At 40.0% G+C, this 23,253-nt stretch overlaps 3 protein-coding genes across 12 annotated transcripts in view; all 3 read left to right on the top strand.

The window, feature by feature from the left end:
* LOC131104395 (cilia and flagella-associated protein 47-like) overlaps positions 1-2,685 on the top strand; it is a 56,413-nt gene extending 53,728 nt beyond the window's left edge. For all 4 annotated transcript variants that reach the window (XM_058051508.1, XM_058051509.1, XM_058051511.1 and 1 more), the window contains 3 exons: positions 1,250-1,411; positions 1,496-1,664; positions 1,739-2,685. In XM_058051508.1, coding sequence (XP_057907491.1) covers positions 1,250-1,411; positions 1,496-1,664; positions 1,739-1,915 — 508 coding nt within the window. In that variant the 3' untranslated portion in view covers positions 1,916-2,685. The remainder of the gene's footprint in view (positions 1-1,249; positions 1,412-1,495; positions 1,665-1,738) is intronic.
* A 1,240-nt stretch (positions 2,686-3,925) lies between these two features.
* On the top strand, positions 3,926-15,511 carry LOC131104398 (transmembrane protein 47-like). Of its 2 annotated transcripts, none has more exons than XM_058051515.1 (4): positions 3,926-3,986; positions 5,514-5,965; positions 12,651-12,791; positions 12,982-15,511. In XM_058051515.1, exons 2-4 carry the CDS (start codon positions 5,737-5,739, stop codon positions 13,158-13,160), a joined length of 549 nt encoding a protein of 182 aa, XP_057907498.1. In that variant the 5' UTR covers positions 3,926-3,986; positions 5,514-5,736; the 3' UTR covers positions 13,161-15,511. The 2 variants fall into 2 exon arrangements, with proteins under 2 accessions (XP_057907498.1, XP_057907499.1); XM_058051516.1 differs by lacking the exon at positions 3,926-3,986 and adding an exon at positions 5,185-5,221.
* A 2,990-nt stretch (positions 15,512-18,501) lies between these two features.
* Positions 18,502-23,253, top strand: part of dmd (dystrophin) — a 198,192-nt gene continuing 193,440 nt past the window's right edge. For all 6 annotated transcript variants that reach the window (XM_058052496.1, XM_058052506.1, XM_058052498.1 and 3 more), the window contains exon 1: positions 18,502-18,711. In XM_058052496.1, coding sequence (XP_057908479.1) covers positions 18,630-18,711 — 82 coding nt within the window. In that variant the 5' untranslated portion in view covers positions 18,502-18,629. The remainder of the gene's footprint in view (positions 18,712-23,253) is intronic.

The raw sequence follows: 23,253 nt of genomic DNA on the forward strand, positions 1-23,253 counted from the left end.
TTGGCTTCTGAAAACAATATGCCTTCAAAAGCAGAATATATTTGCATCATAAAATGGACCTCACAAATCGCTTGGCGTTTTCTCTGCCGTTTTACTGCTGGGATAGTGAAAGTAAACATGTCAGACTACGAAACAAGTGATGACGACATTTCTTTTAGCACAAATCCAATGGGATACATCTTAATAAGTTTTATTATGATTATTCAAATATTATGAAAATATTTTATAGGCCAATACATTTTTTCCCTTTGCAAAATTTTAATAAATAAATTTATTAATTAAAGAAATGATATAAAAATACTACATAGGCCAATATTTTTTTTACATCTGAAGTTTTAATTAATAAATATCTTGATTATTAAAATATTTTAAAATATTTTACCAATTGCTTTTTCTCAATTATTTTTTTCCTCGTATAAATTAATTTGTATTAATTAGTGCATTTCTTGATTTAAAAATTTGTTAAAATATTTTAACAATTTTTTAAAACAAGAAATGTACTAATATTAAAATAATTAAAATATGTATTAATAATGTATTAAAATAATCCCATAATTTTTATCATATCTATCATTTTTATTCATACATTTCTTGATTATTGAAATACGATCAAAATATTTTATAGGCCAATGTATTTTTCTCTACTTTTTTCCCTTTTGGGGGGGGGTGCACAAAGAGGAAAGTAATAGTAGACAATGAATTTAGCATCAACTTTTTTCTCATAACTTTTTGATATATATGTTTTCAGTATCACGGTCTACATCCTTTGTAATGTTTATTTTTTTGTAATGCTTTTTAATAATTTACTAATTTAAAATTACACAGGAAGTTTATAATTAAATAAAGAAATAGTACATATAAATATGTTTTATTATGAACTACTTTTAAATAGGTTCTGTATATCTAATTTCAAAATAAAATTAGATTAAAATGAAGAATTGTTTGATTGTATGACTCCATCTAATGCTGACGCTGTGAAATGATTAATAATTTTTTAAAAGATTAATTTTTACAGTTCTGGTTTAGTCTTGCTGATTGTACATTGCATTTGATTTCCTGCTCAGAGGCCATTCATGATGCAGAATCAATACCTGGCAGAGTTAATGTCTTCTGCTTGAAGAACACTTCCCACTCCATATCCAATACTATCCTGCCATATTGGCACTGACGAGGCAAGGAGGCCAAGATGTATCAACCCAAAGTGTGTGTGTGTGTGTGTGTGTGTGTGTGTGTGTGTGTGTGTGTGTAGGTACTCTGCAGACCTGGTGGTCCAGCATGTGTCTGGACACATTTGGGAGTTTCCCATCCACGTGATCGCCAACGAGCCTCATGTTGATGATGTCATCGACACGGAAACCACTGAGTTTGGTAAAACGTCAGCAGTAGGCTTCTACCTTACCAGCACCACCAGGTGTGTGTTGTTTTTTTTAACAATGTAAGAATAACAATGAACAAATGAGACATTTTCCCCCCAAAAATGTGTGCAAATTCTCAGACGGCCTGAGCCGTTCGTGGCAACATTCCAGCCAGGCAGCAGCAATGAGTTCACTGTGACCCCCGCCTCGGGAATGTTGCCGCCTGTTGATTCGAGCGGTGCCCTCATCAATGTGTTCTTCACCCCCAACGTCGCCAATAAGAGACACAACGCCAGACTTAGCATCAAGGTACGCTGAGCCAGAAGTCGTCACACGCTGTTTGATGCTGGTCTATAGAAGTGCTGTTACTCTTATCGACGCAGGCGTCAGGCATGCAGTGGACGTATTACATCATTGGCACAACCCCGCCCCTCAGTGTCTCACCTGCCAATGTTAGCCGTCCGGTACGAACGCCCGGTGGACGTCAGACCAACTTTGTAGCAAGGAATCTGCGAGTCCCGGCGCTGGCCAATTCAGCTCCACTGAAAGCCCGCAAATAATTCATCTCTTGATTCCGACATAGCTCATCAGGACGCCAAATCGACCGATTCAAGCAGGTTTTTTTGCTCCTCTGGGGACTGCTATGTTATGCTGGTATCAGTATACACATGCTATGTAGCCATGTAACTGGAAAACACTCATCAGTTAAAATGAAACGTCCTCTAACTTAACCCCGGTCACTTCTGACCTGTTGTGTTGGGTATCATTTGGTGTAGAATAATATGCCTTTATTATTATTATTATATTTATTTTCATAGCTTAAAACAAGCTAATATGCTTGTTTTACCAGAACATGAACAAAAAGCTGGTATCCACAACTCATCTTTTCTATTTCACAATGCATTTATTTCTAGGCTTTTTACATTATTCATTATGCAGGTTTGCCTGCCTCTGCTGGGTCCCTCCAGCCGCATCTGCTGCCTTCTGAAGCGCAGATGCAGTCGACTTCGTCTTCTGTGCCCTCGGCATCCCGGAGAAGAGACAAAATGCCGACAGTCGTGCGTCAGCTTGGCACCACCGCTGAAATCAGTGTGCTGAATTTTATTCTTGTCAAACTACGACTGATTTTTTCCATTTTAGTGTTGTTTTTTTTTTTTTTTTAGAAAACTCCCAACTTTTTCAACTTCATTCTTGGAAATTTTGTTTTCTTAATATGATAATGTTTTCGCCAACCTAATTTTCCCAAAAAGTATTTTTTTTTTTCATATTACGACTTTTCTCTAGTATTTTTTTTATTATTTCAACTTTATGCTACTATAGTGACTTTCATTTTCCTCATAAAATTACAATGTTATTTAATTTGTCTTTTTCTCATTATATTACAACTTTTTTGTTAGTGTTTTGACTTTATTCTTGTGAAATTACTGTGGATTTTTCAATGTAAAACTTTTGTTTTAGTTTATTTTTCTTGTTAATTCATACTTTTAGAATGGCCGCAGCCATTCTGGGCCACACTTTGGACACCCCTCGATATACAGTAGATTGAGAATGACACTTAAGGGCACACATTTTGACTGGTGAAGATGGGCATCTACGGATTTGACACTGACTCCCAACTTTCTAAGTGATCTTCAGGTATGACTGATTCATACAGCATCCTTGGTTTTCATGTTGTTTTCACCTTTAAATGGAGTAGACATACAGTACTATTTATTGACTGACTATGCCTGGGCGACCCAAATCATACGATCAAGGCAGAAAGGAGTGGCTCAAGAAGTAGCATGTTAAGCATGTTAATCCCATACAGACACTTTGAGTTGCCAAGCGACAGCCTCAAAGCGTTCAGTATTTGGGGTCCTGAGATGTGTATGCAAGAAACATCTGACCCCAGAGACTCACCAGTCACTCATCCAAGGTAAGTTTGACTGTAAAGAAGTAATTTTTTACACTTGTGGAACTTTTAATATTGCTAAAAATGTTACTTCTTACCAGGCCAATCGTACCGTCCCTGGAGTTACCGTACTTCAGACCTGGAGTTCGATGGTTTGGCTAAGGTGAGCACACTTTAATCCCGTGGTACACCACACACATACATACCCAACTTAGCATACAGTATGACAGGCGCTAGACAGGACAGGATGACTGGGCCATAAAAGGAGGACAGGGGACAACTTATGTCCTTGACGGGGTTTATATTGTCGTGTTTGAGGCAATAAAGCGTATTTCTTCCATCCCAAGAAGGACAGCGGAAACATTTGCATGAGTCATTAACACGTGGATGAGCATCATTCAGCGAGTGTTATGAAAAGGACATTTTTTTTCACCTTCCTGGCATCACCCCCATGCCGCTCTCTCATCACGGCTCATTATTATCCCTAAGCGGAGTAAACAAACCCTCCTCCATCAAGTCTCTCCATCCTTCCTTTTGTTTCTGGATGAATAAACAAACAGCATTTGATTAAACCCGCTCTCCTCCTTGGCCTCGTCTCCCTGCTTCATGTTTGCGTTAGTATGCAGAGGGTGCTCATATTCTTTGATGGAAATGAATAAAGCGCTTTTTCATGTTCGACGTCCGAGGATGGAAGTTAGCAGCCGCAGCTGGGGTGTCCGAAGTGTCCACATTGACGGAAGGTGTTTACAAATGTTGTTTTTTAACATCATTAGAGCTCTCTAGACATGAAATAACAACCCCATAATCACGTTTATACTAATAACAAACTATATTTTCCTGACAGTAGAAATTAATGCATTATTTTATTTCATTTAACCATTTTCATACTTGAAAATTTTCAATATAGGCCAAAAATATTTTTTTTTACTAGTAATAGTATGTGAACTAGTATTCAACCATGTTTTTTATTCATTCCCATGATAGAGTGAAGGTGCAAAGAAAGGCAACATGGCGATGGACGACTATAGAGTGGATCCCCCTCACGTTAGCGATTCAGCATTTTTTTTCCTTTGATATCACAGAAAAAAACTCACCATGTAATTCGGTCGTAATTCCTAAGGGTAAAATGTATAGAATACGTACACACACACTTACATGTTTACATCTTTATGCTTCACTGAATGTGTTTTTCATCAGTGTTCATCAGATTTCGCACTTTGTTCCATGGTTCTTGAATGCATCATAGACACAAAAGTCAAAACTTACGGGGACACCTATTGCATCTGTTCTTGGATCTGTTCATCATTAGGGGGGTGCTGGAGCCTATCCCAGCTGTCTTCGGTCGAGAGGCGGGGTCCACCCTGGACTAGTGGCCAGCCAATCACAGGGCACATATAGACAAACAACCATTCACACTCACATTCATACCTATGGACAATTTGGAGTCGCCAATTAACCTAGCATGTTTTTGGAATGTGGGAGGAAACCGGAGTACCCGGAGAAAACCCACGCATGCACGGGGAGAACATGCAAACTCCACACAGAGATGTGGAATCGAACTTGGGTCTCCTAGCTGTGTGGCCTGCACACCAACCACTTTCTGCTGTGCAGCTGAATAAAAATGCTGTTTTTTAATTAAACCTATTATTCATTCATTCATTCAGGGTTGCGGGGGTGCTGGAGCCTATCCCAGCTGTCTTGGGGCGAAAGGCGGGGTACACCCTGGACTGGTGGCCAGCCAATCACAGGGCACATATAGACAAACAACCATTCACACTCACATTCATACCTATGGACAATTTGGAGTTGTATGTTTTTGGAATGTGGGAGGAAACCGGAGTACCCGGAGAAAACCCACGCATGCACGGGGAGAACATGCAAACTCCACACAGAGATCGCTGAGGGTGGAATTGAACTCGGGTCTCCTAGCTGTGAGGCCTGCGTTCCAACCACTCGTCCACCGTGCAGCCAAGATGTGAGTATTAAAGTGGTAAACTATATGAAATGGTGCTTAATGTTCTTTATTACAGTAAAGCCTTGAGATGATTGACTTCTTTGGTAATAATAATCCCCCGGAAGGATCATTTTTGGGGGGGAGTGGTACATAAACATGGTTATGTCACTTGCAACTTAAATGGGGAAAAGGTGGCATAAATTACAGGCAAATCTATATTTATGTATGCGGTTTACATGAAAAGTTTCCGAAACGTGACGTAAAGATCCGTGAAAGATCCCAGAGGCTGATAATTAGTCTTTTCTCCCTCTAGGACCCAGTGCTACCTGCTGGTCCCCGAGGACGTGTGACGTCAGCGGCTTCTGTTCCGGAGCACCCCTGCTCGGTTCCAGGCGTGCCCACAAGGCATAGCTGCCGTCCGGCGCACAAGGCAAGGCGGGTGCGGCGTCACCCAGCGGAGGAAGACACCCCCTCACAAAAAAAAAAAAACAACAAAACAATACTTTTCTTCACCTCCTCGCCTCTCCGGCCCGGACATGTCCTCTGCTGTCACCGACACCGAGCAGTCGGCGCGCCGCTCCACGCTGACGCCGATCAAGCTGGTCGGGCTGGTGTGCGTCTTCCTGGCGTTGTGCCTGGACATAGGCGCCGTAATGAGTCCTGCGTGGGTGACGGCGGACGACCAGTACTACCTGTCCCTGTGGGAGTCCTGCTGGAAGCCGACCGGTACCGACAAGTGGCAGTGCAGCAGCACGCTCGGCTCAGGTAAGGAAGGACACTTCATTTTGCGCACTTGCACACTTATACATGCACACTTAACACGGGCACGTGCACGAACATTTTAACACTTAATTTTGCGCACTTGCACACAAGCACGTGCACGAACATTTAAAAGAGGGACAAAAAAGGGCACCCCTTCCCATTAAATTATTATAAGATATATATTTCTAAATATTTGAATATGTTTAAAAATAAATATTATATAAATATTATAAACCTGACAGACACGTGCTCAACTATGCATGCATAGACATTTATACCCACACTCGCACCTCATTTCATAATTATGATTCATTTGATTTTATTTACATTAAAATATATATTTACATGAAACTGAAACAAAATAGACAAAATCAATAATAAAATAAAAATAATCAATAAAAATAAATAATAATAATAATAATAAAAACAAATGTCTAATGTAATAATAATAATAAAAACAAATGTCTAATGTAGTAATAATAATAATAATAAAAAACAAAAGTCTAATGTAATAATAATAATAATAATAATAATAATAATAAACAAATGTCTAATATCACGAGGCGATTCCGAGTTACAGGCCACTCTCGATGTGACCCACGGTGAAAACGAGTTTGCTACGAAAGCATGTATGGCTCTTCTCAACGAGCAGCGGGTCCGACTGATTGGATTATTGGTTGCATGAGAACTTCAGATCATTCTGATTATTATTTATTGATACTATATCACCGCACCGTGGTTAGTATGCAGGTCACACAGTCAGGATATCAGGTTCAATTCCCCACTTGGCATCTCTGTTCGTAGTTTGCATGTTCTCCCCGTGGGTGTGTGGGTTTTCTCCGGGTACTCCGGTTTCCTCCCACATTCCAAAAACATGCTAGGTTATTTGGCGACTCCAAATTGTCCATAGGTATGAATGGTTGTTTATCTTTATATGCCCTGTGATTGGCTGGGATTGGCTCCAGCATACCCCGGCGACCCTCATGAGGATAAGCGACATAGAAAATGGATGGATAATATCAGAAGGATTCATTTTGGGATGGCTTCCACTGCATCTTTTTCTCCTAATTCTTCTGTGATTGGTTGAGAGATGCTTCATCTGGAGTTTGTGAGCCTTTTTAGTTACAGCCTTAATTTACTGTCACTGCACACTGGGGGCTAATTACAAGGACACCATAAAGTTCATTTTAGGAGGCATTTCACTCACACGCACACTTCACGCAAGATATGTCAACACTGTCTACTGCTGGCATCCTACGTGTGTGTGTGTGTGTGTGTGTGTATGTGTGTGACCACTTAGAGCTGACCTATTTGCGGACAGTCTCTTCTGAGGGCCATGTGAATATTTCATGTCACACTCTTATGTCTGTTGTTGCACACGCACGATCTGTTCAATTATTCCCAAGCATACACACAGATAATACAATATGCAACAATAGAAATAAAAATAGGTTTAAATTAGAACATTTCAATGAAAAATATGAAAATATTAATATTCATTCATTCATTTTCTGCCGCTGAACCTCACAAGGGTCGAGGAGGGTGCTGGAGCCTATCCCAGCTGTCTTGGGGCGAGAGGCGGGGTACACCCTGGACTGGTGGCCAGCCAATCACAGGGCACATATAGACAAACAACCATCGACCACAGTGCAGCCTAAAACAAAACATTCATTCATTTTTTACTGCTTATTCTAACGAGGGTTGCGGGGGTGCTGGAGCCTATCCCAGCTGTCTCCGGGCAAGAGGCGGCGTACACCCTGGACTGGTGGCCAGCCAATCACAGGGCAACAATAAAACAACTATACAAAAATGTATTAATATCTGATTCATGTTTTTAATACAACATAATTAAAACTATTATGTATGCCTTTTTGGTCATGTGTCCACACTTTAGGGCCACCAATCCAATCCCTCTTCTCCTTCCCTCTCTGCATCCCTCAGGTTGCACCCCCTTCTTCCCCCTCCCATTTCCATCAGAGACCCCCTCCCTCCCTCCCAAGTCCCCAGAGATGGGTGTTTGTATTTGTTTGTATGGGAAATGAGGCTGCATTCAGTTGTGGCAAACAGGAAAGAGAACTAGCGAGGAACATTCAGATTACATTCAGCATCTGATGGTGCTGAAACAACCTGAGATCTTTCATTTTGCCAAGCGCAAATGAAGTAAATATGAGTACGTTCTCCCTTTCACCATCAAAGGGGTACATGAACTATATTTCAAACCATACCTGTCAATGTGTGCATGTCAAAATAAGGCTCTTTTTTGTCATTTCCAGCTTCCTCTGCATCTAATATTTCCTTATCCGACTCCTGTGCCATCCCTCTTTCTTTTAAAAGATCAAAATAAATACCTGGTTGGGCCACCCTTAGCAGCAACAACTGCAATCAAGTGATAACTTGCAATTAGTCTCTTTTAGCGTTGTGGAAGGATTTTGGCCCACTCAACTTTGCAGAATTGTTGTCATTCAGCCACATTGGAGGCTTTTCTTGCATGAAGCCTTTTTAAGGTCATGGTACAGCATCTCAGGACTCGGACTAGGCCACTCCAAAGTCTTCATTTGGTTTCTCTTCAGCCATTCAGAGGTGGACTTGCTGGTGTGTTTAGGATCATAGTCCTGCTGAAGAACCCAAGTTGGTTTCAGGTTGAGGTCGCCAACAGATGGCTGGACATTCTCTTTCAGGAGCAGAATTCATGGTTCCATGTAAAACAGCCCCAGACCATCACACTACCACCACCATATTTTACTGTTGGTATAACTGTACTATAACTCTGCAAGTGTGGGCCGGCAGTTCTTCGGATGTTGTTGTGGGGTCTTTTGTGACCTCTTGGATGAGTTGTCACTGCACTCTTGGGGTCATTTTGGTTGACCGGCTACTCCTAGGGAAGATTCACCACTGTTCCACGTTTTTACCTTTTGTGGATAATGACTCTTGCTGTGGTTTGCTGGAGTCCCAAAGCTTTAGAAATGACTTCCATTTATCACAGCAAGTCTTCCAGGTCCTGAAGCAGCAAAACAAACTCAGACCATCACACTACCACCACCATATTTTACTGCTGGTATAACTGTGGCAAGTGTGGGCCGGCAGTTCTTTGGATGTTGTTGTGGGGTCTTTTGTGACCTCTTATCTGAATTGTCACTGCACTCTATGGGTCATTTTGGTTGGCCGGCCACTACTAGGGAAGATTCACCACTGTTCCATGTTTTACCTTTTGTGGATAATGACTCTCGCTGTGGTTTGCTGGAGTCCCAAAGCTTTTCCAGGTCCTGAAACAGCAAAACAAACCCAGACCATCACACTACCACCACCATATTTTACTGCTGGTATAACTGTGGCAAGTGTGGGCCGGCAGTTCTTTGGATGTTGTTGTGGGGTCTTTTGTGACCTCTTATCTGAATTGTCACTGCACTCTCTGGGTCATTTTGGTTGGCCGGCCACTCCTAGGGAAGATTCACCACTCTTCCACGTTTTTACCTTTTGTGGATAATGACTCTCGCTGTGGTTTGCTGGAGTGCCAAAGCTTTAGAAATGGCTTCCATTTATCACAGCAAGTCTTCCTGGTCCTGAAGCAGCAAAACAAACCCAGACCATCACACTACCTTCACCGTATTTTACTGCTGGTATAACTGTGGCAAATGTGGGCCGGCAGTTCTTCGGATGTTGTTGTGAGGTCTTTTGTGACCTCTTGGATGAGTTGTCACTGCACTCTTGGGGTCATTTTGGTTGACCGGCAACTCCTAGGGAAGATTCACCACTGTTCCACGTTTTTACCTTTTGTGGATAATGACTCTCGCTGTGGTTTGCTGGAGTCCCAAAGCTTTAGAAATGGCTTCCATTTAACACAGCAAGTTTTCCAGGTCTTGAAGCAGCAAAACAAACCCAGACCATCACACTACCACCACCATATTTTACTGTTGGTATAACTGTGGCAAGTGTGGGCCGGCATTTCTTTGGATGTTGTTGTGGGGTCTTTTGTGACCTCTTATCTGAATTGTCACTGAGCTCTCTGGGTCATTTTGGTTGGCCGGCCACTCCTAGGGAAGATTCACCACTGTTTTTACCTTTTGTGGATAATGACTCTCACTGTGGTTTGCTGGAGTCCCAAAGCGTTAGAAATGCCAAGTCTTCCAGGTCCTGAAGCAGCAAAACAGCCCCAGACCATCACACCACCACCACCATATTTTACTATTGGTATGATTTTCTTTTTCTGAAATGGTGGCTTTTATGCCAGATGTAATGGGACACACTTTTGTCTCATGAGACCAGTATCTTCCCAAAGGTCTTGGAGATGATCAAGATGTTTTCTGGCAAACTTGAGACAAGCCTTAATGTTCTTTATCTTCAGCAGTGGTTTTTGGCTTTGGAACTCTGTTTTTGTCCAGTGTCATTCTTGTGGTGGAGTCATGAACACTGACCTTAACTGAAGCAAGTGAGGCTTGCAGTTCTTTGGATGTTGTTGTGGGGACTTTTGTGACCTCTTGGATGAATCTTCCTGCACTCTTGGGTCCATTTTAGTTGGCTGACCAATCCTGGGAGGTTCACCGCTGTTCCATGTTTTCACCTTTTGTGGATAATGGCTCTCACTGTGGTTTGCTGGAGTCCTAAAGCTTCAGAAATACATTTGATAGATCTCATTTAATCTTGACAAATAAGTATAAATAAAAAATAAAAACTCAGGAAGGGAAGTAATTGTACTTTTACTGCTGGGCTGCAACCAGCAGGGGGGCTATTACTCAGACCCAACTAGGCGGCGGCCTTAAAGGGCATTTGGCGTGAATAAGAGAACGATCTCATTGAAGGAAAGATTCTAAAATGAGATAAAAATTAGAAATTGTGATACGCAGACCATAGAGATGATCGTTTTCTTATCAACTGACGTCCAGCACATCTCGGCTTGCGTTTGCTTCGATGCGGGCGGAGAAAAGAGGGAGCAAAAAGGATGTAGCAATGTGGGACAAGTGCTATTTAAGTGCACATCTACACTGCTACTATCTATAAATATGGCAAGCACAGCTTTTTCCTTAGTGCAGGCTTTTTGTCAACTTGGGTGTACTAAGTGCACCCGCTCTTCATTTTCACTTTCACTTTTACTCAGCTTCATCCACTCTTTTATTTTCTTCCTACTTCACTGCCGCTTTCATTTTCAGCTTTCCATGCTGCAGCCTCCTCGTCATCAAAAGAATCCTCCATTCCCGCCTCATTCCTGCTGTCATTTCCTCGCCTCCGTGCACTTTTGTCCACTTCTTTCCCGACATCACTTCTATTTTTGAAGCGGCTGCCGCTTTATTGCTTTTGATGCGCATCCGTGTTGCAGGTATGAGATATCTTTGGATCATGTGTGGATTCGTTGTTTTATTTTTAGAGCTGCGATGATCTATTTTGGACCAATTTCAGAATGTTCTTCAAGAAGCAACTTACTTTTTTTTCCTCAGATTGTTAGAACAACATTTCTCGAAACCGATGTCGCTTTTCTCAAAACCTTCAGCAAAAATGAAAAAAAAAATGAAGTAAAAAACTTAAGTTATCCTGTGTTCACATTAAACACACAGAAAGCTAAAATACAAGGTGTCTATATTTAATAATAATCTAATACATTTGTCTATATGTGCCCTGTGATTGGCTGGCCACCATTCCAGGGTGTACCCCACCTCATAATACAACATATTAGGGATAATAATAATTATAATACATGCCCAATACTGGCTTTTTTTGCCAAAAACTCCGATACAGATATCAGCCGATACCGATATGTGTAACATGACATATATCATGTTGTCACGTGGTGGAATGAACACATGTGTTGTATACAGCATTTTTAAAAATATTGTTTTTCATTATCTGGAAAAAATCTGAAAGCGATATCGACCAATATCACATCATATTTTATACTGATATCGAGCCGATAATTATCGGACAGCCCTATAATATATAATGACATTTTTTCAAAGAATAATTGCAATTAAATTCTGATTTAAATGATTTAAAATGACATTGGAATATAAATAAAAAAATCAAAAAATATATAAATAAAATGAAATAAAAAATATAAATAAAATTAATATTAATATCAATATGACAATATTAATATAATATATAATATTTATTAATTACATATCTATATTAGAATATATCTATATTAGTTTGACAATTTTAACATTTGAAATATACAAATATGTATAAAATAATCCTAATAATCCTAATAATCATAATTATTATTATCATCATCATCATGGTTGAATGAATAAATAAAATTATGAATTAATAAATAATAAAATATAAAAAAATAAAATAAAATATTTTTTAATTAACAATATGAAAATTTATGCATTATAAAAATAATTATACATATTTATTTACTATATTTTTATATAATTTACTATTAAAATGTGTATAAATCTAAACATACACTACAGTATTAGCATCTTGGGCTAGGTGTCCAGACTACAGCATGAAATAATTAATAAAAATATTTATACAGTGTATAGAGTTTGATGTTGCCGATCCAGATACTATGTTTTATATCCACCATGAGTGAAATCGATACCAATACCGATCGATACCAATCCCATAGATGAAGTATAAATATTTAAATGTACTACTGGCTATATTAGGCGTCACCAAGGTTCAGAGAATGTTTTTTAGTGTTTTAGAAATTCCCACGAAATGTTATTTCCTTGTGTGTCTTTTCCAGACTGGCAGCTGGTCACATTGGCGCTGTTGTTAGGGGGCGCCGCCCTGGTGCTGATGTCGTTCCTGGTGGCGCTGGTGGCCGTGTGCATCGGCACCAGGTGGCGATTCTACGGCCCCGTCGCGTTCATGCTGTTAGCCACAGGTTTGTATACAGGTATATGTAGATAGTATCCCAGCCCAGAATGACAGGTTGGTTGATGATGTCAAGGGAGTTGGGAGCACAGTTGGCATTGATTGAGATCCTGCAGTGCCTTCCTACCAGGTCCCGGTCTGAATGCCCGGTTATGTAACGGTTGATCCGATATTGACAGTAACCTGTTTTCCTTCCCTAGTGGTCCTGCAGACTTGCGGCCTGGTCCTGTACCCCGTGAAGTTCATCGAGAGCAGCAATCTGAAGATTTATCACGAGTTCAACTGGGGCTACGGCCTGGCCTGGGGCGGGACCATCTTCTCCTTCGGCGCCGGCGTTCTTTACTGCCTCAACCCAAAGAGCTATGAGGAATACTACTAGGGTGGGGGTGGGGGGTGGTGGGATTAGGGTTTGGGGCTTGAACTCAAGCATTGTTGCACCAAATTGACACGTCCGCCTCCGTGGTGCCGAAAGAAACCAATCGATCCTTAAAGAAGACTTCAGACTGGGATGTATTTATTGAACGGCATGTTTTCCCAGCATTGGGGCCCGGGGGTGGGGTGCGTCATGGTGGCACACACCAATTCTTACTGCATAGTCATGTGACAAACTTTCATCGTACCGTCATTTTTACCGCGGGGGGTGAAAACGTGCTATGGTTCCACCATCATCAGGGTCAGGAGATCGCTATCTCTGTTATCGATTAATGGGTCTGTAAATCTTGGCAACCCCGCCGGGTACGTGGATTGGGACGGTCCCTCAAGGTCTGGTTTAGAGTTGGTCCAAGATGGACATGGACACAGCCAACATTCAGTACCTCCGTGTCCAAGTCCATGGTTCTTACTCGGGAAATTCAGTGCTGTCTCTGGGTCGGGATTGAGATCCTTGAGAAGTGGAGGAGTTTAAATACCTCCGGGTCTTGTTGGAAGGATGGAATGGGATTCGGGAGCCGAGTCGGAAGGCAAAGCTTTCATGTTCCTACCCTCACCGATGCTTTGGTTCAAGCGGCCGATATGAGTTTCCGCCATTGGGCATATTAGGGATGTCCGATACTGGCTTTTTTGCCAAAAACTCTAAATTTCTGATACCAATATCAGCCCATACCAATATGTGTAACATGACATATATCATGATGTCACGTGGTGGAATGAACACAAATATTGTTTTTCATGATCTGGAAAAAATCTGAAAGCGATATAGACCGATATCACATTTTATACTGCTATTGGGCCGATAATTATTGGGCATCCCTAAAATATTTAATGAATTTTTTTCAAAGAATAATTCCAAGTAAATTATGATTTAAATGATTTAAAATTACGTTGGAATATAAATAAAAATATAAAAAATATATAAATAAAATTAAATAAAAATATATAAATAATATTAATATTATATGTCCATATGTCAATATGTCAATGTCAATATTAATTACATATCTATATTAGAATATATATATTCGTTTGACAATTTAAACATTTGAAATATACTAATATGTATAAAACATAATAATAATCATAATAATTATCATCATCATCATTGTTGAATGAATAAAATCAAATTATGAATTAATAAAATAATTTGTATTTAAAAATATACAAATGTATGCATTATAAAAATAATTATAAATATGTATTTACTATATTTTTATATAAAAAACAATCTTTTTTTTTAACGGTACAAGATACCTCAATCGGATTGGGGAAAGGAATATTCCACCCCCGTGAATCCGATTTTATATTCATTCGGATTGGCACTTTTCTTTCGGAATGAGGTGCATACAAAGGTTTGGTTCTTTCCGTTTGGGTCCATGTAAACATGGCTTGTGTCTCTCTACTGGCCGGGAAATGCCTCGGGATCCACCGGGAAGTGGCGAAGTACCCGGGAACAGTGAAGTCTGGGCTCCTCTGCCGCCCCCATGACTCAACATCGGATCCAAGATGGATGACTATATTGATGACCCAATGAATGTTGGTTGTGTCGCAGATTCTGTTCATTAATTGGGCAGAATTTGTAGACCAAGGGCGGTTTGGAGCCGACTGTGAAACTTCTAGGATGAGACTCAGCACCTCCAAAGATGAGGTCCTGGTTCTCGGACAGAATTCTAAGGGTGGACTGAACCTTTTGGGTTGGGAATGAGGTTTCACCCTAGTAAAGTATCTTGGGATCTTGTTGTCAAGTCATCGTTGGGGAGGTCTGAGTCAAGTCGATGCTCCTTCCTGGTTCCTATCTTGTCCGGATACTTCCTGGGAGGCGTCCTTGGTGCAGACCAGGACATTTTAGAGGGATTATCGATTAATGGGTCTGTCAATCTTGGCAACCCCGCCGAGTACGTGGATTGAGACGGTCCCTCAAGGTCTGGTTTAGAGTTGGTCCGAGATGGACATGGACACAGCCAACATTCAGTACCTCCGTGTCCAAGTCCATGATTCTTACCCGGAAAATTCAGTGCTGTCTCTGGATCTGGATTGAGATCCTGGAGAAGTGGAGGAGTTTAAATAACTCCGGGTCTTGTTGGGAGGATGGAGCGGGATTCGGGAGACCATGACACAGACCAGGACATTTGGAGGGATTCTGTACCACAGTGGAGTTTTCACCACAGCATTTTTATGGGAGTCTCAAGGTACGAATCCTACCGTGATTGATGGCAGTCAACCTTCAGTTAGTCGTAAGTCCAATCATCATGTTGTTTTTCTCATCTAACCTTCATCACTTTGACACATGCCGCAGATGCCTTGAGGGGGTGGGTTTGGGGGGGGGGGGGGGTCACGGATAAAGACGGCATCACTTGATAGACACACTCTCCTGACACCATGACAGTGATGAATTTGGTCACAGCTCAGTGAGACTAGAGACGCGTGCTTTAGGAGGGCCGTAGATCAGCCTTTGACACTCCAACTGATTCTGGTTCTGGGTGTTTTGACACCCGAATTGTCTGCGTGGTGCAGTTTTGGGGGTGTATTTTTGGGGAGGGATACTACATTCACAGTGTAATAGTTACTTTTTAGGACATAAAGTGTGTCACTGTGGGTTCCTACGGGTTAAGAATGACCTACATGCTTTGGTTTTTAATTACGCACTTCAAAAAGGTTCTGGCAGAAATAAGGTGTCTGAACCCGTCACTTTTGATTTGGAACTATGTCACGTTCCTCAGATGCAAAAAGGCAATATGAAAGGCCCGTCAGTGGGTGCCGACATCTTGTATGTTTTAGCTCAGGTCATTTGATCATTTGGTAATGAATATGGTTTGAAATTGTGAGCGAGGATTATGCTTTTATGCAGAAACTCCCCATCGGCTGGGGAGTAACACTGTCTAATGATGTGCCCAGGGATTTAGGAGGCGTGTGTGGGAGTGGGCTTGAGTGACGGCGGAGTGTGTGCATGCATGTGCATGTGTGTGCGTTGGCATGTTTTAGATGCCTTTGTAGAGATGTCATCAATTAGCATTTCTTTGTACACTGACACATTAAAGATCTGTACAGACTCAGCTTGTCTTTTATTGTTTTTCTTTTATTTATTTTGGCCCACTTTTCACTTAAAAGCACAAAATCAAGTCAATAATGGACTTGAAATTAGAGGAGAATCAGTAAAAAACAAACGTACGCACTATATGTAAAGATATATAATATATACTGTTTAATGTACTTGTTTAACCGTATAAAAATAGCTTTACTTTGTTGCATTAGTCTTATAAAAATTATTCTTCTAAAAAAACAAACTCATACAATATTCACACTGTCTTAAAAATGTGTGTTTTAAGTGCAGCGTAGAAAACTGTAGCAATACTGCCCACTGCTGGTTGTATTGAGTAAGTGCACCCCCGCTATGTCCACAATGCAATATTATATATATTGGCCCTTTGTTTACTTGGTATCGACTTGATTTTAATATTTGTGGCATCCACCCTGACTAGCAAAATTAATATAGCCTTAGTCTTAACAGTGTTTTAAAGAATTTTGCTGAATTGAAAAATGAAGCCAAATTCTAAAATTTTGCAAAAATACATATTTTACACACAATCTAGCACAATAAAAAAAATTGCACAAATTTTAAAAGTGCTTTAAAAATTTAGGAAAAAATGGAAAAAGCAACCACATTCAATTTTTTTACACAATTTAAAAATTAATGAAAATGAAATGAAAAAAAATAATTTTAGCACATTTGAAAAGTGCATTGACAAATTGTGAAAATTACAAAAATACAACCAAATTAAAAGATTTTGCTAAATTTCAAAAATACTTTATTAAAATTGAAAAAATGTATACACATTTAAAAAATTGAAAACTTTTAGCACAACTTTTAAAAGTGCATTGACAAATTGTGCAAAATTACAAAAATACAGCGAAATGAAAACATTTTGCTAAATTTTTAAAATACTTTATTAAAATTGAAAAAATTAATACACATTTAAAAAAATGTAAAACTTTTAGCACAACTTTTAAAAGTGCATTGACAAATTGTGCAAAATTACAAAATACAGCCAAATTAAAACATTTTGCTAAATTTAAAAAATACTTTATTAAAATTGAAAAAATTAATACACATTTAAAAAAATGTAAAACTTTTAGCACAACTTTTAAAAGTGCATTGACAAATTGTGCTAAATTACAAAAATACAGCCAAATTAAAATATTTTGCTAAATTTTAAAAATACTTTATTAAAATTGAAAAATTTAATACACATTTTAAAAAATGTAAAACTTTTAGCACAACTTTTAAAAGTGCATTGACAAATTGTGCAAAATTACAAAAATACAGCGAAATTAAAAGATTTTGCTAAATTTTTAAAATACTTTATTAAAATTGAAAAAATGAATACACATTTAAAGAATTAAAAACTTTTAGCAGAACTTATAAAAGCCCGTTGAGAAATTTAGCAAAATTAAAAATGCAGCCAAATTGTAAAATGTAGAAACATTTTTAAAATGACTTAGAAAAATTTGTAGCAAAATGTTTTAAGTTTTAGCACAAATTGCATTGAAAAATGTTACTGAATTGAAAAATGTGGCCAAATTCCAACATTTAGCACAAATGGAGAAACGAAGTACATTAAAAAAAAATCAAAATTGAAAATTTTAAAAACTTCTACAAGTTTGCTCAAATTTAAAAAGGTAATCATTAAGCACAGATTGTAATAATATAGCACACATTTTTGTTAAAAATTAGTTTAGAAATGTAGCGTAAATTGGAAAAAAAATTATACATTGTAGCACAAACCAGAGGACAGACGTATTTAGTTGAAATGATTATTTTATTTCACATGACAGGTACACCTGCCAAGCCGTGATTTTCACCGGCATACCACATCCTGTAGCAGGTCATATCAGGACTTCACAATAAAAGCACAGCAATACGTAACACCACAGTCGGCATCTGGGTGTTTAAACCACCACGTCTCTCCCCCCTTTTCTGCGGCAACACCACAATTTCCTTTTCCCCCCAGAAAGTACAAATATTGACAGGTGAGCAGCCCCTTCCTGTTTAAAAGACGGGAAAGAGAATTCCCGTGACGCGTCTGGCGCGGCTTTTACGCATGGCGTCTGCAGACCAGAACCGTCAGGCAACTTACTATTTCGAGATGGGAATGCTGCGACAACCCCCTGCCCCTCCGGTCCGTACACCTGCTCGCCTCCATCTGCTCGGGTCTGACAGACTAAACCGGGTCCACCTCCTCCTCGTCCCCGTCTTCTCCGCGGAGCTCCCCTCCTTTGCGCGCGCTTCCCGTTCCATTCCAGTCTGCGGCTGTCAGTTCCGGAGTGTTCGGTCTTCCCGACCCGTCAAACGTTCACTCGGACTACCCGGCTGTGTGACCCAAAGGGGGCCTTTTAGACCCGGTTTCCTTGTAGACCCATGGCGGAGGCTGTGCGCCCCGAGGACTACTGCGACGAGGCGGTGGAGGACGAGTTCGGGGAGATCATCAAGTGTCGATCAGGTAGACCAAGATCACTTTCATTGTGTTTGTGTTTGTTTAGAAACTTGTTAAGACGTTAAAGCAGGGGTGTCCAACGTGCGGCCCAGGGGCCATTTGGGGACCATGACATATTATGAAAAGATAAGAGTAAGACGTTTTTTATTAATACTTGAAAAAAAAAATCAGTGTGCATATTCACAAATTATTGAACTAAAATTGCAAATGAATCAACTTCATCAGTCCATCATTCATAATTGCCCTTTAACTGACTATAAAAAATATCATATTTATCATATTTGACTTTGCTTGACTTATCTATCCATTAGGATAATTAGGAAATATATTGCAATTACAATTATATTACAATAATTACAATTTCTGATGGAAAAAATAACATCAACACATTAATGAACCTTATTTCAAATGTAAATGATATAAATACGTATATAGTATTGTATTTAATATTATATATAATATTATATATTATATAGTATATATAGTATGCCCTCTATGTGTTATGGTGTTATAGTGTTATATTGTATATAAACACACATATATTATCTCCCATTCATGGCCCTCATTGGAAAAAAGTTTGGGCACCTTTGACTTGATGCTTGCCTTGAACAGCTTCCTACAAATCCCACAATGCACTTGGCTTTGTTTTGCTTGAGTGGTTTGACCTTGATGACATCACATTCCTGTGACATCATTGGCCCCTTTTGGACTCCTGGCACTCTGCAGTTCACTCATGACAATCTTCCTTACCCCATCCTTGCCCTATCCTTATCCTGTCCTTATCCCATCCTTATCCCATCCTTACCCCATCCTTATCTCGTCCTTACCTCATCCTTACCCCATCCTTGCCTCATCCTTACCTTACCTTACCCCATCCTTATCCCAACCTTACCTTATCCTTATCCCATCCTTACTCCATCCTTGCCCTGTCCTTACCCTGTCCTAACCTCGTCCTTACCCTGTCCTTACCCCGTCCTTTTCCTGTCCTTACCTCATCCTACCTCGTCCTTACCTCATCCTTATCCCATTCTTGCCTCATCCTTATCTTACCTTACCTTACCCCATCCTTATCCCAACCTCACCTTATCCTTATCCCATCCTTACCATATCCTTATCCCATCCTTACTCCATCCTTGCCCTGTCCTTACCGCGTCCTAACCTCGTCCTTACTTCATCCTTACCTCATCCTTACCTCGTCCTTACCTCATCCTAACCTTGTCCTTACCCCGTCCTTACCCCCATCATTACCCCGTCCTTACCCCATCCTTACCTCATCCTTATCCCATCCTTACTCCATCCTTGCCCTGTCCTTACACCATCCTTATCCCGTCCTTACCCCATTCTTATCACATCCTTACCCCGTCCTTATCCCATCCTTACCTCATCCTTACCCCGTCCTTACCTCGTCCTAACCTTGTCCTTACCCCATCCTTACCCCATCCTTACCCCATCCTTACCCCGTCCTTACCCCATCCTTACCTCATCCTTATCCCATCCTTATCCCGTCCTTACCCCGTCCTTACCCCGTCCTTACGCCGTCCTAACCTCGTCCTTACCCTGTCCTTACCCCATCCTTATCCCATCCTTATCCCGTCCTTACCCCATCATTACGCCGTCCTAACCTCGTCCTTATCCCATCCTTACCCCGTCCTTACCTCATCCTTACCCCATCCTTGCCTCATCCTTACCTCATCCTTACCCCGTCCTAACCTCGTCCTTACCCCGTCCTTACCCCAACATTTAATGAACTTCATTACCAAGTGGTGATCAGTTGATAGCTAAGCCCCTCTCCTCCTCCCTTCGTCCAAAACATGAAGACGCAACTTTGATGATCTGGTCTAGGGTCCCATTGGCCCACTTAATGGTCCAAAAATGGCGCAGAAATCCAACCAGATAACACCGCTCAGGTTTAGATTGGAGAGGCCGATTCTCCCAATCACGCCCCTCCAGGTGGGACTGTTCCTGCCGACAGTCTCCCTGTTATGGAGTCACTAGTGTGGATGCTCTCCAACTCCTCTCTGGGGGGTGGGGGGGGGGGGGGGTAGTAGTAAGTACACACCAGCCCGATGCCACGCCCCTGCTGAAACTCCAGAGCAGAACGAGGTCCAACCCCACCTACTGTACATAAAATGGTACATCCCAACCGTGACAATGGCGTTACGCTCTTTACCCAATGCTGGGATGGAAATGTTTTGCATGACACATTATGAAAATTTCAAGTTGTTGACACAAGCATGAGTGATGCTGGTGAAGTCAGGTCTGTGTGATGCAGATACTCAATCCATGGCGGCATGTTGCGGTGAGGTACGCCATCCTCTTTTAGAACTTGTAAATGGTGTCCGTCCTTGAATGGCGTCCTGGTAAAAAGTAGACAGACTGTCTCACTCTCTCTTTCCTCCAACGCCGACCTCCACGGCTACAGCTGGTGGGTCATCTCACGCTGGAAATAGCAGTCAGCTGGCCTGTGGGACTGCTGGTGTGTGGTGTCAGATAGCTTATTGGGAGTTTGCCACCTTGCCTCCATCGTTTTATTCATGCCTCCTTCGGGTCCCATGTGTCCTTTTTTTGTCTCTCGTTGCTTTGGTTGGTTTGTCAGGAGAAAAACGTCATTTCTTTTTTGATTTGTGGTGTCGTCTGCCCCTCCCTGTTTAATCTTTGACCACCCAAGTAGGCTCTCGTCGCTTGGTTGCTAAATCAAGCGTACCCCCCAGCGTCCCCCCCCATCAAGCAGACATTTCACATTCCACATTGCAAGATAATGTCTGGTACATCATGTGATGTCATTTCTTGACAACACAGTCATAATTTGATTACATAAAGAACCTATATTCAAATATTAGCTTTTTTGATAGTTAGCTTGATAGTTAGATAATCCAGTGCTTCTGAGATTGTGGAGCGGGCCCCCCGGGGGGGTTGTGAGAGGCTTTCATTTTAATGCAGATCTAACAATATGTACAAATTTATAGCACTCAACATGCTGCTGATTACTAAAGAACGGGAAAAGCTAAAAAAATAAATGTTTTTTTTTCCTGATGAAAGAGGGGAGTCTAATATTTCTAATTTGGTATGTTCCAAGTTTATATCGCCATTGAACATAATATTTCAAAATGGTCAAAAACAGCCGATACAGAAGGGGTTGTCTTTTGAAAAATATGTGGGATTGAAGGACCTAATAATAATATATATAATTATCAAGAAAACAAAAATATAATAACAGAAGCAACAATCGAAAAATCAGCAGTAATTTTACATGCATAAAAATATAAAGAGAAAAAAGTTGTAATCTAACAAGATGTCATTTAAAAAAAAAAAATCAAATTTTTACAAGAAACAATTATGCAAACAAAGTAAAAATATTAAAGAAAGAAAATTAAAATTAAAATTTTAAAATAATAAAAAAATAAGATTATTGAAGAAAAAAATGAAATATATTTTCAATAAGACAGCAAAAATTGGGAAAAGAGCCAAGGCAGAACTTGAATACTAATAATTCTGTTTTTCACCATATCCTTGAAATATATAATATATAACTTCTTAGCATATTTACATGTGTTGCTTTACAAAATAACAATGTGGCCCTTTCATTTTTCAGTATGTGTCCTTAGTGGAAAAAGTGTGTGTGTGTGTGTATATATATATATATATATATATATATATGTATGTATTTATTGCAGTGTTTCCATTGAGTACTTTATGAACATTTTTGCAAGGTCTCAAGCCCTATGTTGATATTTTCCTAGATTATTTTGTATCAATTAATTAAAAAATTCTAATAGAACAGTTGAATGGTAACATCTGCATCAATAGATGGAACATAAAATAAAATATGCTAAAGGCTTCAAATTGCATGAGACATGAGTAGTTTAATTTACGGCCAGAAGATGGCAGCAGAGTCCCTCCGCCGACTGTGTGAATTTATGAGGAAAGCCTAAAAAGCAGACTTAAAAAGTCAACTTTTAAAACATGTCGCGGTGTGCCAGTTTTGGCTATTTAGGAGATGGTGACCCCTGTACTGGTGTACTGGTGTACTGGTGCACTGGTGTACTGGTGTCTGGCAGTTTTAAAAATACATTTTAAATCATGGTCTAGTGGTGCATCGTATACAATGAACATGAAACATGTCTTATTTACTTTTTTGTATAATTATATGCCACAAGCTGCTCGGATGTGAGGTGAAATGTCTTCTACAACAGTATGGTTCCGATCGATTCAATGACTGTAGAATACAATGTCCTGGATGAAGGAGAATATTAACAGGCAGTCTAGGAACATGGTATGGTTCCGGGATAAATTGCCTGCCTCGGGGATGGAAGTTAGAAATAAAAAACAACAACAACAACAATGCAACACATTGCTTGTCCACCCTCTTTTACTGTTTTGGTCTTATCTCATTTTTTTTGCCTTTGTATTGAGTTGAGGACTCCTATAGAGCAGTTACACACAATAACCAGCACAGAAAACTTTCTAGATCTCCCAACAACAACAACAACAACAATGCAACACATTGCCTGTCCACCTTCTTTTACTGTTTTGGTCTTATCTAAATTT

Source organism: Doryrhamphus excisus, chromosome 16, assembly GCF_030265055.1.
Source record: "Doryrhamphus excisus isolate RoL2022-K1 chromosome 16, RoL_Dexc_1.0, whole genome shotgun sequence".
NCBI classification, from domain to species: domain Eukaryota; kingdom Metazoa; phylum Chordata; class Actinopteri; order Syngnathiformes; family Syngnathidae; genus Doryrhamphus; species Doryrhamphus excisus.